We start from the raw sequence: 15439 nt of genomic DNA, 5'->3' as shown, positions 1-15439 counted from the left end.
TGAAGCATGATGACGATGGGCGTGGCCTCTCCTTCCGCGTGACCACGTACGAGCCAATCGGAGGGGTCACGCGGACGCGTAATCGGTCGCCAGATTATGGTGCGACAGGACAGTGAGGTGGCGTCTGACAGCAGAAGTAGACTCCGGTGAAAGAAGTGACCGTAACGTTGCCAGTTTCCACCAGGACGCCGTCCCGACACTCCCGAGGAGGTGCTACTTCCATTGACAAGGTAACATATGTTCCTACATTTTAAATGCTTAGAGCCTGTGAGCTTTATGCTCTAGTAGTGTGCGGCTACAGCAGCTAGCCGGCCAGTGAGTGAGGACGCGCGGTTATGATGCTGTCAAGTTCCCCTGACCGACACCCCCGACACGGCCGCCATGTATCTACGTCGTCCCGCTTAGCTGCCCGGTGGTGTAATGTTAAACTATAAACTATCATGTCTTCATTGTGTTTTCTGGAAAGCTTGGGCCAAGAAGCGCCGCCAATGCAGGCTAAACTACCGCGACATCTTCCCCCAAAACAGCGTCTCCCTGCCGGACAAGCGTGTTTACTTCCCCGCGGGCCTGAACGCCTCACTACCTGCGCCCCCCGGTCTGTTACACCCGGGAGGTAGTTTCTCCGGTATCCCTCACAGTTTAGACACAGTTATTCAACTTGCTTGGTTTAGCTCGTCCGGGCATCTTTGTTAGTGGGTGTGGTAGCGGCTGGACCAGCTGACGCACATGAAAGTAGCGTTGTTAGTTGTCGCTGTAAAAGTGATGCAACGACACGGCAGATGTGGTGCGTTTGTTTTTGGGGCATCTTTGTCCAGGCCACAGAGCCGTACAAGTTGTTCCAATCCGCGCCGTCACACACACACACATTTCACGCTTAAACGACTCGAACAATGCCCTGACCACTGGATTATGTAAGGTTAAATCTGTGGCATCTGCCTCTGAAAGCATTCCAGCGTAGCCTTTTAAAGCTAAATCCCAGCTAAGTAGCTCGTTAATGTATCATTAACATCTTGAAGCCTGTGTGTGTGTGTGTGTGTGTGTGTGTGTGTGTGTGTGTGTGTGTGTGTGTGTGTGTGTGTGTGATGAGTTACACACTGAAACTGCATCCGGGGTGACACAGATGCTGAGAAACCTCCATTATTGATGTCTATTAGCGAGATTAGATAAGATGATTTATCAGGGTTTACTGCTTTATGGTGGTTGATGTTGTTTATTAATGCAGCACCTGAACGCCTCACGCAAGCTCCCCAGCTGTAAACTGCAAGTACTTAAAGAAAGGACGGGCCAAAAGTGTGCGTGTATGTATGTGTTGACTGGAGCAGCATTGGCAGGGATGAGTTGACTGAGCAGGTCTGACAACATGCTGTGTTGTCATAAAGTGGATTGTTAAGGCGTTGGGTTTGTTTGAACGCCACTGCAGCCATCCCAGTCCAATTCAAAGAGTTCATCGGGTTTTCTTGTTGTAAAATTCCAATCATATCTGTGCTGTGTTGAGATGCCCAGCGATTATCATGTAATTATAAAACTAGTTTTTAATTAGGTTTGAGACGGGTTGACACCCAGACATAACACCACACCTTCTTAATGAACAAGGCTGTTTTGGGGTTTTATTGCACATCAGGCCAAGACTCTTTTATAATTGGAGGAAGGAGTGCAGGTACCTTTCCACCTCAGCGTGTGGGATACAGCAGAGAACAAATTCCTCCCACATGCAATATACAATCTGTATTTAATGATTCTAGTTTGAAATGAAGTGACTGAACTGATGATCTCACACACAAACACATACATATTAGAAATGCAAGACCACTGCACCGGTTGGTAAATGTGCTTCTGTACAACTGGAAATGATTAAACATAAAGTACTTTCTGTTGAGTTTATGTTTTACCAGTGTTTGCTACTGGATAATCTGTATTCATTAGTCATAAATGTCAAATCTCTGTAAACCACCGGAGCGCTCCGTCTGGTGAGAGAATAAACCGAAACAACACAAATCTTAACGTGAATAAGATGGTTTCGTCTCCATTGCGTGCGTTCGGTGGAGGAATCGACGCTCCAGCTCGAAGCATCCGGCGGGAGCGTGTGTGTGTGTCTGCCGTCAGATCGCTGTGACGTCAGACGATGATGGATAATTCGGTTATTTTCTGCGCCCCCTTATATATTTTCGGCTCGCGCTCATAACTGCTAGTAGAGTTCCATTATTAAAGATGTGTGACGCAATAGAAGCGGCGTTAAGAAGATCACCTGCGGGACACACACACCTCTCAGGAGGCTCAGCTGGTGTCTAACCGCACCGGCAGCTTCGTGATCATCCAGCCTGGCGGTATAGTGAATAAACATTTAGTAAATAAATCAGTTAAATGTACTGATGTGTTTTTGTTTGTTTGTTTTAATGCAATATCATAAGATTCCTTTTTATGACTCTGGTGTTACCAATGTGTCTGGGACAAAGTACATGCACATCTGTATGCAGCATACAGTTGTGTGGATCAAAGTCTACTTATTTCCTAAATGTGGCAGTTGCGCAGATTTCAATCACGTTTGTAACTTTTTTTTTCAAGCTGGGAAAACCCCGTAGACAAATATCCACATCATTTTATGACCTAGTAGACATTGTCCTCCAGGCTGGTTGGCTGGGATGTTCACGTTTGCGTGTCACACCACTGCCAGTGAACACATCATCACCTCATGTGTGTACAGGCTTGTGTTCAAATAGAAGAGCCACAAACTGACGAGTGTTGCTGTCAAGGAAGCAGAAGGCTCTACAAGGCTGCTCGGTCTGAATTCCATTCAAATCATATTAGTGTCATTGTTCTGCCCGTGGCTCTCAGTAACATGAGTTTCTAGCTCGTCTTGTATCAACATTACATCTGATTGTTTCTGTTTATATGAAGTTAAATGTTGCTCTTTCTCTCCTCCAGGTCCTGTGTTAACTCAGTGCTAGCATGTCAGCGAAGGCCATCTCAGAGCAGACCGGAAAGGAATTCCTCTACAAACACATTTGCACCACAGCGGCAGTGCAGAACCGCTTCCGCTATGCCAGCGTCACCTGTGAGACCGACTGGGACCGCCTGGCACAGGAGCACCCATGGCTGCTGACAGAGGTGAGGCTGCCGCGACGCACTCAGTGTGACCACAAGAGCTACTCTATTGAAACTGTGACCTTGAGTGTACTTTAATAATTTAAACTAATTTAGATTGCTGAACTACTACTACTGCATCCAAAATATTTGAAGGAATGTTGAAGGAGTTTTTTTTGTGAACAGGATATTTAATCTATTTGCATGAGGGGTTAATATAATGTGATACTTCTGGACGTTGTGCAGCTCATGTGCCTCCTATTACACTCACAGTGTATTTGCCTCACATGAGACATAGGGTGAATACACTCGCTGTTGACTGAAAGGTTAAGCAAGCGTTTCCTCCCTTGCTTGAGCAACCATCGTGTGTGTGTGTGTGTGTGTGTGTGTGTGTGTGTGTGTTTGTATCACATCAGATGAAAGGATAACTAACACCTATTTAAGTGCCTGAGACTAATAACTGGTCACAGTAAAGTTTGGGTGCGTTTGTTTGACCTGATGTCTTGGCTCCTGTTCAATATCTAACCAATATGGCTTTTGCTGGCTCCCCCTTCAGCGGCTGGTGGTGAAGCCAGACCAGCTGATAAAGCGCCGTGGGAAGCTGGGGCTGGTGGGCATCAACCTGGACCTGCAAGGTGTCCAGGAGTGGCTCAAAGGCCACCTCATGAGAGAGACCACGGTGAGTCGGCACTGTCTGTGTGTCTTCCTGTTGGCTGTCCTGTCTTGTGTGAAAGATCAGCTGTCGCGTGCCATCAGCTGTCAAAACAACTTCATTTGACTGAGCCTTTACCACTCTGCACACACACACCAACTCACACACACACTTTAAAGATTCAATTTTGGTCTTCCACACCTGAAATGTCTTGGAAGCCAGATACAAAGGCGGTTGTTGCTCACTGAACATTGTATGTAACCACGGTGACAGCTGTGTTCCTCAATGTCATTATGTCGCCAATGATTGTTGCAATGCTATCGAGCCTCACCGTCCCAGCATATGTGCTTTGGCATGTTGTCGCGACCGGTGTGTGTGTTTATGTTTAGATCTGTGGGGTCAGAGGTAATTTGTCCCAGCGGAGGAGGGCGATCTATTCCCGTCATCCCGCCATCCTTACCCGACACCTCGCACAACCTGTTTGCATTATTCCAGTATATAGTCAAAGCCAGCCATACCTTTAACATTTCTATTTATAGATGCCACCATAAAGTAACACACACACACACACACACACACACACACACACAGTGAAGACATTGCTAAGTCATTACCTTCACTAAATCTATTCACATCCACGCCTGACCAGAAGTTTCCAGTTGAGTCCCTAAGTAGTTTAGACGAGTTTAAACAAACTATTCCTTCTCTTCAACAGGTGGGGAGAGCAAACGGTGTGTTGAAGAACTTCCTCATCGAGCCGTTTGTGCCACACGAACAGGTAATGTGTTGGGAGCGTCTTCTGTTTCTAAAGTCTGCGTCATGTTTGAAGACCAAGGTCAACTTTGTTTCTTTTGTCTGTTCTCCTTGGATTGAAGTTAGTTTGAGAAGAAAGAAACAAAATGACAGCCTGTACTTGTGTTCAAAGGGTTGCATGGGTTAGAATAAGGAACCGGGTGTTCCTCAAGACTCTTCAGCAAATAATGTATGTTCTGCTATTTGCAAACAACTTGCAACACTGTTTTCACTTAAACTTGTCTTGGCCCCGTGCCCGTTTCCTGTCCTGATGTGTCGTTCAGAAACTGCTACTCGTCCTTTGAGACAATGTATCCTGGTTTCTGACTCTACCTTATCTTTATCCAGCATGTTTCCTGTGTGTGATGAGGTCTTCTCATGGTGTTGTCCTGCTTTTGTGATTAGTGACCTAGAAATACTGCAAAATCAGTATTTCCTCCCCTCGTGTGCTGTGTATAGATTTGTCTTAACTTTGAACTCTGCTCACCCAGGAGGAAGAGTTTTACGTGTGCATCTACGCCACACGTGAGGGCGACCAGGTCCTCTTCCACCACGAAGGAGGAGTGGAGGTGGGCGACGTGGACGCCAAGGCCCAGAGGCTGATGGTGGCGGTGGACGAGAAGCTCAGCGGGGACGAAGTCAAAGAGCAGCTCCTCACAAACGTCCCCGACGATAAGAAAGAGTAGGAAACCATCATTCTCCAAAAAAAACGGGTGGTCGGGTGTTATTTTGTTATTGTGCTGATTTCAATCCAATTTCTTTGCCTTTTTAGCGTCTTGTCCAGTTTTATCGTTGGCCTCTTCAACCTGTATGAGGACCTCTACTTCACATACCTGGAGATCAACCCCCTAGGTACGTTTACCTTCTGGGACATGTGAGGTGAAGTTATAACAAAGGGAGCGTTATGTGTGGAGTCAAGCTCAAGCAGATATTCAGGCTTGTCACTGGGGCGGGCGGGGGGGATTCTCTCTCTCTCTCTCTCTCTCTCTCTCTCTCTCTCTCTCTCTCTCTCTCTCTCTCTCTCTCTCTCTCTCTCTCTCTCTCTCTCTCTCTCTCTCTCTCTCTCTCTCTCTCTCTCTCTCTCTCTCTCTCTCTCTCTCTCTCTCTCTCTCTCTCTCTCTCTCTCTCTCTCTCTCTCTCTCTCTCTCTCTCTCTCTCTCTCTCTCTCTCTCTGCTGATTATAAGGCGGAAGCAGCAGGAATAATGTCATTATACCTGTTTTTCTTGATACCGCTGAAAATGATGCACCGCTCTCCTATGTCATTACCTCAAACAATGTGAAAGGGCCGGGCCGGGCACAGTCGTAACAGAGGATCACTCTGCCCGCATGAATCCAGTGCAGATGTGTTTAAATAACAATCGGCTTAAAGATAACAAGTCCAATTTGATGTTTCTTCCTTGTTTGACCCTCTTACCAGTTGTCACGAATGAAGGCGTGTACGTCCTGGACATGGCAGCAAAGATCGACGCCACGGCCGATTACCTCTGCAAGGCCAAATGGGGCGACGTGGAGTTTCCTCCGCCCTTTGGCAGAGAAGCTTATCCAGAGGTGAGGATGTGACTCGTTCAGAACGTGTTTTGACTGGCGTGTGAGGGGAAGGTTGTCTATGAGTTTGGCACGCCGCCTTTGTTTCATTTAAACGCACAAGCAGCTTAAATGTCTTTGGTTGAGCTTCTGTTCTCGGCCTTGTTTGCTAATTTACCAAGAGTGCCTTTCCCTTCTGTGGTCCCTCCGCTGTAGGAGGCCTACATAGCTGACCTGGATGCAAAGAGCGGCGCCAGCCTCAAGCTGACGCTGCTGAACCCTCGTGGAAGGATCTGGACCATGGTGGCGGGAGGAGGGGCTTCAGTAGTGTACAGGTGGGCACCACAGTTTGTTCAAAGCCGTAATGTGGAAGTGAAACGCATGAATCAGCAGCCATTAAAGGAACTGTCTGTCTCCATTCTCTCAGTGACACAATCTGTGACCTCGGCGGGGTGGACGAGCTGGCAAACTACGGCGAGTACTCTGGGGCGCCCAGCGAGCAGCAGACCTACGACTACGCAAAGACCATCCTCTCCCTCATGACCCGCGAGAAGCATCAGCAAGGTGGGCGCACTTCAACCGGACGCCGTCAAATAAGCAAAATGTGCAGGAGACGACTTAGATTACAGCAGCAGAAGTTTGATGTCTCATAAACGTTGTGAGCAGGAGTTTGTTCACGCTTCCTTCTCCGGCCTGCAGTCGTTCAGCTGCACGTCTCTAAGTGTTGCGTAAGGCCGGCGTTCACCTTGTAGGTCTCCAGTTATAGACTTCATGCCTACCACCGAGCTGTGTGTGTGTGTGCCGCAGTGTCAAGTTACACCGGAGCGCTTGACTCTCTCTTGACGTGTGTGTGTGTGTCTTATCTCCTTGCAGGGAAAGTTCTGATCATTGGGGGGAGCATTGCCAACTTCACCAATGTCGCAGCTACGTTCAAGGTGAGACGCGTTCAAAGCGTTCAGTCTGGAGTCATGTTCAAACACGGACTTGGCTCCCACTTGACTTAACCACCTGTGTCAAACATTACATTTCTTTTCTTCTTAAAGTAAATAAGGTGTGGGGTTTACAGGACTGTTGCTTCATTCTTTGGTTTACACCCAGTTGACTCACTAGTGCTATCTCACTACCGCAGGGGATCGTCAGGGCCATCAAAGACTACCAAGGCCCTCTAAAGGAGCATGAGGTCACCATCTTTGTTCGCCGTGGCGGGCCAAACTACCAGGAGGGGCTGAGGGTGATGGGGGAAGTAGGTGAGTGAAGAGGAAGGTCATGGTTGTGTGTACAGTGTGTACAGTGTCCTTTGGACTGTTTCTAAGCTTTGGGTGCGTTTGTTTCTGCAGGGAAGACCACTGGTATCCCTATCCATGTTTTTGGCACAGAGACCCACATGACGGCCATCGTGGGGATGGCTCTGGGCCACCGGCCGATCCCCAACCAGCCTCCCATGGACGCGCACACCGCCAACTTCCTGCTCAACGCCAGCGCCAGCGTTGTGGTATTTTCACACAATAACATGGGGATGTGTATTTATAGCTCCTAATCGCCTCAACATCACAGCAGAGCCGCCGCTCATTCATAAATTCACTCCTCTTCCTCTTTTCTAATGTTATGATTGATCTCTTACTCTGGCTTTTCCTGTTTACCTCTTCTAATCTATTTCCCCTTAGAGCACACATTTTTTAACTTGCAAATATGAATCATTGTAGTTCAAAAAAGTTTGATTTAGGGCACAGAACCTTCGTCCAGTTGCCTCATCTCTCGTCTTCCTTCCTGTACGTTTGTGAATAATGCAACGTTTCTCTTCTTCCGCACCAGACACCGGCCGCCACCAGGACGGCCTCCTTCTCCGAGCACAGGCCCGCTGATTCCAGTCCGACCAAAATGTCCAAGGCGGGTCTCCCTGCAGGTGATTACAGCAGCAGCTCCCCTCTCCTCTTCCTCCTCCTCCTCCTCCCCGCAGTGCTTTGTCAGCGGCAAGACTCCATTTATATTCATACACTTCTGCTTCTTTTATTTCTCTTACTCTCTTGTTGTATTTCTCTGCCGCCGCTACGTCTCCGCCCCCTCCCCCTAAGCCCCTCCCCTTTTTAATTTGCGCTCTGTCCACTTACCGTCGTCTTTTTTTTCTCCCCCCCCCTCCCCTCTCCCGTGCTTGTTTCTCTTAAGACTCGCTTCAGTCTTTGTTGTGGCCCTCGAGGAATGTGGTCACAGCAGATTGGAGAGGTAAGTCCCAGGTGTGCCACGCCCACATTGCACTCCACCGCCAAACACGCTACGTTACGCCACGCCACGCCACACTATACAGGGTCGGTTTTGCTTCTGCTCCTCCCCGTTGGCTCTCCTGATCTATGGGTGTGTGTGTGTGTGTGTGTGTGTGTGTGTGTGTGTGTGTGTGTGTGTGTGTGTGTGTGTGTGTGTGTGTGTGTGTGTGTGTGTGTGTGTGTGTGTGTGTGTGTGTGTGTGTGTGTGTGTGTGTGTGTGTGTGTGTGTGTGTGTGTGTGTGTGTGTGTGTGTGGCCTCACGTCTACATGTCTGCTCCTCATCGGTCGCTCCTTTTGTTGCAGAAGTCTTTTGCGGTTGCAGTTCATTCATCTGCTATGGAAGATTTATAATGATGTCATCAGCTTTCTTCAAATTCTACACATTGAGCTTGTTGCTTGGTCTTTAAATGCTCAGAGTGGTGTTGGTTGATCAGGTTTAGACGTGTAGACTCTGGTTATAGAGTTAGACGTAGATCAGTGTGGGCTGTGTAGTGTTGAGATGTTTAGTCGTGGCTGAAGAATGTTTTAGTTTTGCTTTTTAAAGCCGTGCAGCAGCCGAGCTTTGCATGCTCCTTCCTCTGCTGTCACTCAGCTTCTACACGGCGTGACGTCGTCCATGACACACTCGCTCACACACACATGCGGCTGACTGTAGAATGCAATTGAAGTTGTTTTGTGGGAATCAAATTGAAGATGAACTCATTGTTTTGTTCTCTTTTTGTGCTCATTGTGTCGTGTGTGTGTCTGTGTGTGTGTGTGTGTGTGTGTGTGTGTGTCTCCATCCTGTGGGGCCACAGAAGCACAGGCCTCCTCAGGCTACAGCGGAGGTATGGAAGGGTGTGATGAACCTGTCTCCCCGCCTTCTCCTCCTCCTCCACCTCCTCCTCTCTGCCCCTCTTCTGCTCTGTGTTTTATTTCCTCCTCTGCAGTTCTCCGGCCTCTCCCTGTTTTTGTCCTCATGGTTGTGGCCCCTCCCCTTAATGGACCCCCAGTCTCCATTAGTTTAAGAAGATTTCCCTATTCAGTGTTCAGATGTGACAACAGAAGGCAGTAAGTCCATGCAGAGAGAGCGAGAGAGAGAGGAGGGGAGACTCGGAGACGTTAACATGACCTTCTGGGTGGATTTGTTTCAATGTGTTTTGCAATTTTCTTTCTAAAACCAAATGATTCACTCTTCCTCTCTGTCCAGGCGGCGTTCAGTTGTGACCGATGCCTCATTTGTGTGTGCAACTGATCTCTGCTTGTTGCACTCGGACGCACAACATAACTGTGTGTGTGTGCGTGCGTGTTGTGGGGGGAGCTTGAGCACTGCTGGGTCGCTGTGGTATCTGGAGCTTTGCTGCTTTGAAGTGTGTTTATCTCAAGATCGCTTTGGAGCGCTCAGTAACTCTCAGGCTTAATAAGAATGGGGGTGAGAATATTGCTGGAATGTCTAAAACGATGAAAGTAAAGGAGAATAATTTGTTTGTTGCATATCTTAAACACAGCAGTACATCATTGGTGAAGTCCCTTGATGATTGGGATCAGTTTCCTCCCTAAACACTCACAAATCCAAGGTTATCAAAGAATCCATCTATGAATCCCCAAAGCTGTACAGTGTGTGGCGTCTCTGGCTTTCACAGAACTAACAGTGTGGAGTTTAAAGTGTTCAGTTCATTTAGGTTTTTAACTTTGAGACGCTGTATTAATCTTGTGGAGCACGAGGGGGCGGACAGAATAAGAAGTGTGTGTGGAGGTCATGGACGTTTACAAATACTGCTACAAAGTTGCGTGTTTGTGTCGAACGATGGTTCAAGGCCGATCGGGTCAAAGGGGTCGAGTGTGCAGAATTCCCCAAATGCAGACAAACTGGATGGACAAAGACGGGTCGCAGGTTTGTCCTCCCAGAGTATTTGAAGGTCGACAAACACTTTTGATTGATGTGGGACCTTGCGTACTCCAAAAAACATGTGTAGCAGTGTTTGCAATAGTCCTGGTTTGTGTTGAAGTGTGCACTCTCTTTCTTCCTCCTGTGCTTGATGTTACCCCTGTACCTGTGGCCTTCCTGATCCTGACCTCCCCTCCCTCCTCCTCCTCCACGTTCCCCCTCTAACGTGTGTCTCTCTCTCTCTCTCTCTCTCTCTCTCTTTCTCTCTCTCGCTCTCTCTGTGCCGTCTCATGTTCCTCAGCCAAAGCCACCACGCTCTTCAGCAAAAGCACCAAGTCCATCGTCTGGGGCATGCAGACGCGCGCCGTGCAAGGCATGCTGGACTTTGACTACGTGTGCTCCAGGGACGAGCCGTCTGTGGCGGCCATGGTTTACCCCTTCACGTAGGTTTAGAGGGAGACATTGTGTTTTATTCTTAAGTATCTGAAGCTTCATTAATCAGTCGCCCTTTGTTTCTGTGTTTCTCAGCGGCGACCACAAGCAGAAGTTCTACTGGGGCCACAAAGAAATCCTGATTCCCGTCTACAAGAACATGGCCGACGCTATGAAGAAGCACCCGGAGGTGGACGTGATCATCAGCTTCGCCTCGCTGCGCTCCGCCTTCGACAGCACGATGGAAGCCATGCAGTATTCACAGGTGAGGAAAAACAAAACCACCCTGGATCATCATCATCATCATCCAGAGAGTCGCAGCCATTTGAAAGCTGATTGGTCACTTTGTTCGCTCTGCCATCTACAGATTCACACGATCGCAATCATCGCCGAGGGAATCCCCGAAGCCCAGACCAGAAAGATGATCAAGATGGCAGATGAGAAAGGTGTCACAATCATCGGCCCGGCCACGGTATGTGACCTCAGGCTAAACACGCCGCCCTGCGTGTGTAATCTGTGTGTGTGTCGGTATGAACCACTTCACAGAGTCGATCTTATCTTATCTGCCAGGTGGGTGGCATTAAGCCAGGCTGCTTTAAGATCGGCAACACGGGCGGCATGCTGGACAACATCCTGGCGTCCAAACTGTACCGGCCGGGCAGCGTGGCGTACGTGTCCCGCTCCGGGGGAATGTCCAACGAGCTGAACAACATCATCTCCCGCACCACCGACGGCGTCTACGAGGGCGTGGCCATCGGGGGAGACAGGTAACGGCGCGAGGGGCGGCGGCGTGGCGCACGGTGAGGGAGGAGTCTGGGGAAGTTGCCAAAACCTTTCTGTTGTTGTTGTTGTTGTTGTCCAGATACCCAGGCTCCACCTTTATGGACCACGTCCTCCGTTACCAGGACACCCCAGGGATCAAGATGATGGTGGTGCTGGGAGAGGTGAGACTTCCTTCCTTATACCTTCAGGCTTTACTCCGGCTCCTGTATGCATTTTATGAATCGACGTGTTTCTAATCCGGTGCTGTCACACTCAGATCGGCGGCACAGAGGAGTACAGGATCTGCCAAGGGATCACAGAGGGCCGGATCACCAAACCTGTGGTGTGCTGGTGCATTGGAACCTGTGCCACCATGTTCTCCTCTGAGGTCTGTGGGAAGAGCCAAAGGAATTCATTTGGGGCTTTTATTTTGTAACGCCAGTGGCGCCGTGTTAACCCGCGATCCCCGACCTCCTCAGGTTCAGTTCGGCCACGCCGGCGCCTGTGCCAACCAGGCTTCCGAAACGGCGGTGGCCAAGAATCAGGCTCTGAGGGAAGCCGGCGCCTACGTGCCCCGGAGCTTTGACGAGCTGGGCGACGTCATCAGGTGAGAGGCATCGTACCAAACTGTGGCAGCAAACGGTGTGGGAACATTTTCACCAATGTTTGTGTGTGTGTGTGCTGAAACAGGACCGTTTATGATAACCTGGTCATCTGTGGCACCATCGTCCCGGCCCAGGAGGTTCCTCCCCCTACAGTCCCCATGGATTACTCATGGGCCAGGGTAAGAACGCTCCCAGCTGGATCCAAACAGGCTTCATATAGTTTCCACGTTGGTCCACATCTTCTTTATTCTTGCTGTGTTTGAACCAGGAGCTGGGTCTGATCCGTAAACCGGCTTCCTTCATGACGAGCATCTGTGACGAGCGAGGCCAGGAGCTGATCTACGCCGGCATGCCCATCACAGAGGTCTTCAAGGAGGAGATGGGTCTGGGCGGGGTGCTGGGCCTCCTCTGGTTCCAGCGCAGGTACGTCTGAGCGAGGGAGAGACACTCCGGTGTTAGCGGATCGGGTTTGTCGGTGGCGTTGAATAATTGATTTTTTTATAAATATTTATCCGACCCGTAAACGTGACGAGCCTCGCTGTGCTGTTGTCTAGGTTACCGCGCTACGCCTGCCAGTTCATCGAGATGTGCCTGATGGTGACGGCCGACCACGGCCCCGCTGTGTCCGGGGCTCACAACACCATCGTCTGTGCACGGGCGGGCAAAGACCTCATCTCCAGCCTGACCTCCGGCCTGCTCACCATCGTCAGTCCCTCACACGCTCACATCTGTTTGCCGTTTATGAGTAAAGGCTGCGTTGATCTCCACAGAGCGGTTTCCTGTTGTGAAACGGTGCGTTGTTGTTCCAGGGGGATCGGTTTGGAGGAGCTCTGGACGCGGCGGCCAAGCAGTTCAGCAAGGCGTTCGACAGCGGCATGCTGCCAATGGAGTTTGTCAATAAGATGAAGAAGGACGGCAAGCTGATCATGGGCATTGGTCACAGGGTCAAATCTGTAAGCGGCACTCTGCACTCACAACGCCGTCCTCCATAAGTGACGACCGCCACATTATTTACATCTGCATTACAACTAAACACAAAGCGCTGCTGTCACCTAACGTTTCCTTCCGTTTCCGTCCCGTCTGTTGGCAGATAAACAACCCGGACATGCGAGTGCAGATCCTGAAGGACTTTGTAAAGCAGCAATTCCCCTCCACCCAGCTGCTGGATTACGCCTTAGATGTAGAGAAGATCACCACCTCCAAGGTGCTGCAGGCAGACTGATGACACTAACACTCTGTTTAAAAGTTCCACACAATATTTGACCTAACTGCCTCTCCTTTATTGGTTTATTTCTCAACCACACTGACTTCTGTGTCATCTTTAGAAACCCAATCTGATCCTGAACGTAGACGGTTTCATCGGCGTGGCCTTTGTGGACTTGCTCAGGACGTGCGGAGGCTTCACGAGGTAAGAAGGTTTCAACTTTAATGTGAGGCTGAGGAGACAAAAGGGGGCTGCTTCAGTCTTCATGTATGAAATTGATGATGTCATCAATTTCAATGATGATTGAATCACTGCCTGATGTGTCTGGTGTGCGTTCCAGGGATGAAGCAGACGAGTTTGTGGAGATCGGTGCACTGAATGGGATCTTTGTGCTGGGCCGCAGTATGGGCTTCATTGGTGAGTAGCTGCAGCTCGTCTCGGTGCTTCAGCAGCGTTCTGACTGCAATCCTAAACCAGGAAATCAAACTTGCACCTGTGTTGCTTTAGGGCACTACCTGGACCAGAAGAGGCTGAAGCAGGGTTTGTACCGCCATCCCTGGGATGACATCTCCTACGTGCTTCCTGAACACATGTCCATGTAAACGCCACGCCGCGCAGTGGGACACACACCTCCGGATCGGACATGCCTCCGGATGAAACCGCCCCAAATGAGTCGGGCAGCATTTCACTTCACACTTAAACTCTATGCTGATGACCACGGATGCCTTTGGGGAAAAACTGGGTGGGATGATTCTGGAAGATGAAGGTACTGTTGGGACGGTTGGGGGGGAGGAGTTTCTGATCTAGTTTTTATGGAGTAAAAGGGGAACTATATTTTTAAATTGAGGTTTTTGACCGACTGTTTAGATGGCCTGAAATTTAACTTATTCAGTTTTGAACAAAGAGCCAAACCAATGCAAACTCCAGCGATTGCAGTAGCACACAATTGGACGATGCTCAGGGGGGGAAACGCACATGAATCTGTTTAATAACACGGTCATGTTCCTTTGCTTTAACAGTTAATGTTGAGTGTTCAGTCACGTTCAAGCTCGGCAAGTTCTGTATGTTGTCATTTCCCTGTTTTCTAAAATTAACAACAGTTTGGTGTTGTATTCAGCATTTGACAGTGTGAGACCCAAGCAAAGATTACCGAGTTCACTTTGAAGATTTGTGTCTGATGCAAATTTAGATCTGATCAGTTCATTTCCTTTGCGCGATTCCAATTCCGCTCTAATCTACCATCATCAAAAAGCTAAACCAAAGTAATTGAAGTATTTGATGTCTTTGTTAAACCAGGTGATCAATTGTACGGTGGCAGATATTACAGGGCTTGTCCACATCTTGTGTTATAAGCAATCGCGTGACGATGTAAGTGACACTCCACCGTCGCCTTTCCTCGTGCCACAACCCTCCTTTGTAGTTGGAAATTTATAAACTAATTTAGATTGCAATGTTGAGGTGTTTCTGTTCAAGTCTTTCACACAAAGTATCAAAAAACTGGACCTTCTGCATTGCTGAATCAATTTCTATTTGTCAGGAAACAAATGTAGTGGAAGGATGTAAAGGGGTTGAACAAAGTGTTTCATGAATGTGCCCAGTGAGTCTTAAAGCTTCTCTTGGCGAGGGACCATGAAAGCGGTTTGCTTCACTTCACGCACTATGGATGTCTGGCTGTGTAAAGAAAATGAAGAAATACTTTCTCTGATGACTTGACGTCGCCTCAAGACGCTTCGTACATGCCCACTGTATGGCCTCTGCTCCGTTTGACCTTTTTGTTTTGCTGTTTTTATTTAACTGTGAAATAAATGCTATGTTTTTGTTTTTAATATATGCTGTTATATAGTGGTACAATAAAAACCTTTACTTTTCATTTGGGCTGTGGTCCTGTTGTCTTTGGACACAAATTACACCCATATACAGACCTTTCTACCAGTCAAGTCAAAGCTTTAAGTGTATATTCAGCATGTACAGGTGCATCTCAATCATTAGAATCTCGTCGTCCTCCCCATGATTGTGTTGCCGACTGAACCAGACTGAGAGACAAGAGAAAGGTTCAGGAAACCTCAGCAGGTGATTTGAGTTAAGGAGCCGCTTAGAGTGAGACACCCTGAGGATACACGGTGAGTTAACGGCAAACGCATGCACAAACATCACACACGGAGAGAGAGAGAGCGAGATGGCAGGTCAGGTGATATGTTGTGCAATTCCTGCAGGTTGTACCATCCACAGAAAACCCGTCAGAGTACTTCCTGTGTGAGGAG

General features: G+C 48.7%; 1 protein-coding gene across 4 annotated transcripts; it reads left to right on the top strand.

Annotated features, from left to right (window-relative positions):
* Nucleotides 1–70: 70 nt before the first annotated feature.
* LOC143001957 (ATP-citrate synthase) lies at nt 71–15048 on the top strand. Of its 4 annotated transcripts, none has more exons than XM_076151828.1 (30): nt 71–230; nt 2923–3105; nt 3638–3760; nt 4449–4511; nt 5017–5207; nt 5298–5377; nt 5944–6074; nt 6267–6385; nt 6478–6614; nt 6924–6985; nt 7180–7297; nt 7388–7542; nt 7863–7953; nt 8214–8270; nt 9106–9135; nt 10477–10618; nt 10704–10872; nt 10975–11079; nt 11178–11374; nt 11470–11551; nt 11647–11757; nt 11849–11976; nt 12060–12153; nt 12243–12397; nt 12529–12679; nt 12784–12927; nt 13065–13178; nt 13300–13382; nt 13519–13595; nt 13686–15048. In XM_076151828.1, exons 2-30 carry the CDS (start codon nt 2947–2949, stop codon nt 13778–13780), a joined length of 3363 nt encoding a protein of 1120 aa, XP_076007943.1. In that variant the 5' UTR covers nt 71–230; nt 2923–2946; the 3' UTR covers nt 13781–15048. The 4 variants fall into 4 exon arrangements, with proteins under 4 accessions (XP_076007943.1, XP_076007946.1, XP_076007947.1 ...); XM_076151829.1 differs by lacking the exon at nt 71–230 and adding an exon at nt 2681–2778; XM_076151831.1 differs by lacking the exon at nt 8214–8270.
* The last annotated feature ends 391 nt before the right edge of the window (nt 15049–15439 follow it).

Source organism: Genypterus blacodes, unplaced genomic scaffold, assembly GCF_046128005.1.
Source record: "Genypterus blacodes isolate CSIRO-AG114 ecotype Tasmania unplaced genomic scaffold, CSIRO-AGI_Gbla_v1 ptg000055l_1, whole genome shotgun sequence".
In the NCBI taxonomy this organism is placed as follows: domain Eukaryota; kingdom Metazoa; phylum Chordata; class Actinopteri; order Ophidiiformes; family Ophidiidae; genus Genypterus; species Genypterus blacodes.
This window is presented reverse-complemented; position numbering and strand designations above follow the sequence as displayed.

What these genes read in the sequence shown, in the direction of transcription:
- LOC143001957 (XM_076151828.1), top strand. Translation starts at nt 2,947, where the DNA reads ATGTCAGCGAAGGCCATCTCAGAGCAGACCGGAAAGGAATTCCTCTAC. An exon ending in CGTTTGTGCCACACGAACAG is followed by an intron (nt 4,512 to 5,016) that starts GTAATGTGTTGG and finishes CTGCTCACCCAG; the next exon opens with GAGGAAGAGTTTTACGTGTG. An exon ending in TGGATTACTCATGGGCCAGG is followed by an intron (nt 12,154 to 12,242) that starts GTAAGAACGCTC and finishes TGTTTGAACCAG; the next exon opens with GAGCTGGGTCTGATCCGTAA.